We start from the raw sequence: 2,337 nt of genomic DNA, 5'->3' as shown, positions 1-2,337 counted from the left end.
CCCAGCCACTTCTACCCCCTCCCTTCACATCTATCTCCCTTTGACCAGCCCTCCATCTAATAACTTATATATGAAGTTCCATGGCTTCTGTGATTCCAAACACATCAGCTGATGGTAGTTCCTTATGTTGGGATCAATGTCTCTGAAGTTTAGTCGTAATGTTTCCCAACTAAAGGTGATGCATCCTGGTGAACTGGTGTGTAGATAGGCTTTTCTTGCAAATGTCTTGCGGTTTTTTCTTCGATTACTAGTGTAACTTAATATAGTTAAAAATGTCTGCCTTAGGCATTATGCTCCTTCTAGAACCATCCATTTGTCATCACATTTACAAGAGCAATACCCTATACAAATTCAACAGCAACCTTGCAAGACAAAGAGGAGTCACCTGTGGGATTTCCAAGGCCTTAAATAGTTAAGGAAGCAAACCGCTTTATCTTTCTCCCTTGGAGCAGCTGATGGATTTGAATCACTGACCTTTCATTTAGCAGTTGGGTGTTTTAATGACTGCACCACTTGGAATCCCTGACAACAGCGACAGGAAAGTTAGATAGGAACCTCATGTATCAATGGGTTTATGTTAATGAGGGAAGAAAATTTAGAAAGTGGTAAGAGTGGTCATACAAAGCAAACCATGTAGTTTATGGTCACTCAATTATTTGGAGAATGTTTCACTGTCAGCAGTGAAAATCATTTAGGCAGAGGTATGCCAAGGATGGGAATAGGGGAAGCCTGAGTGATGGTGTGTTGAGGGCTAGAAATGCACTGAAAGGGAAAATTCTAAGCACCTATGTTACAACATCTGCATCTTTGTGGCTTTTTAGTGAAAAGCAAGCTATGGACATAGCCTTCAGCCCCCACCATCTCTGTCATCAAAACAAACCTAGTGATCCCTGTTATTTCAGAGGAATCCTTCTCAGCCTTCTCCAGAAAATGTCTTTCTTGGCCCAGTTAGCCCAAGGCATCTGCTGCCCACAGCCATGAACTGGTTGGGAGGGCATTGCAACAAACAGGTTTGCCTCTGCAACTCCATTTTTCACTAAACTGCAAATGAAAAGTCCTAGTGTGTCTCCAGCATTGTAAAAAAGGCGCTGTCAGAGGGAGGATGGGCAGGCTCCTGTTCTCCAGCATTGTAAATCCACCAGGTGCTGTCGGGGTGGGGGTGGGGGGGTGCGGGGAAGGATGGGCAGGTTCTCCACCATACCCACCAGGCACTGTCGGGGAAGATGGGCTGGCTCCTCCTTTTAAGACTGTAAGCCTCAGATACATTGGATCACTGTAGGCAGAGCTGACTCAGGGCTAGTGAGTGTCCAACACAGGGTAAGGGCTCTGACTGGCACATGTTCTCTAATAGGGGCCTCAGTCATCAGCAGCACTCAAAAAAATAAAAGGTAGTAAATTGCAAGTGCCTAGTGTCCAGTCCTAACTTAAAACTATGAGTCGAGAACTCTTCCCGAAGCCAAATCTGTCAAGCAGACATTGAAATCGTAATTACAGTACTAATGACATCTCTGTTCTAAAACCAAAGGGATACATTTTAATTTCCCATCTTGAATTCTTTCAGTTCTTTAGAGCTAGCATACACATCCTCGTTGGAAAGTAAACAACGTAGAAATCTCCCAACCAAGATTCCTCTCCCCACCACCTTGACAAGTGGATCCAAATCAAGAAATTTCCAGAAAACAAAAGGTATCATTACTTTGGTTTTATGGGTATTTTCATGATTTACTACGTTAATAGTTCTGAGTGATTAGTAATTAGTAGTAAATAGGATACATAAGGTTAAGTCTCTGTTTTCACTCCCACTAGAAGCTTTGTTGTAATAGCCCTGAGAGAGAGGAATTGTCCTCCACTAACATCTTTTCTTTCTGATTTTTACACAGGTACCAATAAGTTAATGGATAACAGACCACCCACCCTAGCTAAATTCCTCCCAAATAGTCAAGAACTAGGCAACACTAGTAGCTCAGAAGGTGAAAAGGACTCTCCTCCACCAGAGTGGGATTCCGTCCCTATTCACAAACCTGGAAGCTGTAAGTATGGAGATCCTGAAATCCTGGTTACATGTAACACAGCCATCCTGTTGACTTTCTGGCCATGAAAACTCATCAAGAGATAGTACTTTCAAACAGAGACTAGTATTAGTGGCATGCAAACACTTATTGTAGTATAGTCAGTAGTTAAGCTCTTGTTAGCTGGAAATCACTGCAATAGAAGTGTTCACATCACAGAAATCAGCACACACTACACACCAGGACTTTTCTTTGGGAGCCAGATACCAACACATGACCTGTTTGGAGTAGTTAATTACCCAAAGAGAATTGCCAGAAGTCCAGGCTG

The 2,337-nt window shown here is 42.8% G+C and overlaps 1 protein-coding gene across 1 annotated transcript in view; it reads left to right on the top strand.

Moving 5' to 3' along the window:
• TMEM131 (transmembrane protein 131) overlaps positions 1 to 2,337 on the top strand; it is a 408,192-nt gene that overhangs the window by 393,711 nt on the left and 12,144 nt on the right. Inside the window, exons 34-35 of the mRNA XM_006900709.1 lie at positions 1,562 to 1,686; positions 1,881 to 2,030. Of these exons, the coding sequence (XP_006900771.1) occupies positions 1,562 to 1,686; positions 1,881 to 2,030 (275 nt within the window). The remainder of the gene's footprint in view (positions 1 to 1,561; positions 1,687 to 1,880; positions 2,031 to 2,337) is intronic.

The sequence above is a fragment of the Elephantulus edwardii genome, unplaced genomic scaffold (genome assembly GCF_000299155.1).
Source record: "Elephantulus edwardii isolate Elephantulus edwardi_28Jun2011 unplaced genomic scaffold, EleEdw1.0 scaffold00291, whole genome shotgun sequence".
NCBI classification, from domain to species: domain Eukaryota; kingdom Metazoa; phylum Chordata; class Mammalia; order Macroscelidea; family Macroscelididae; genus Elephantulus; species Elephantulus edwardii.
The sequence above is the reverse complement of the archived record's forward strand: the minus strand, read 5'-3'. Positions and strand labels throughout refer to the sequence as shown.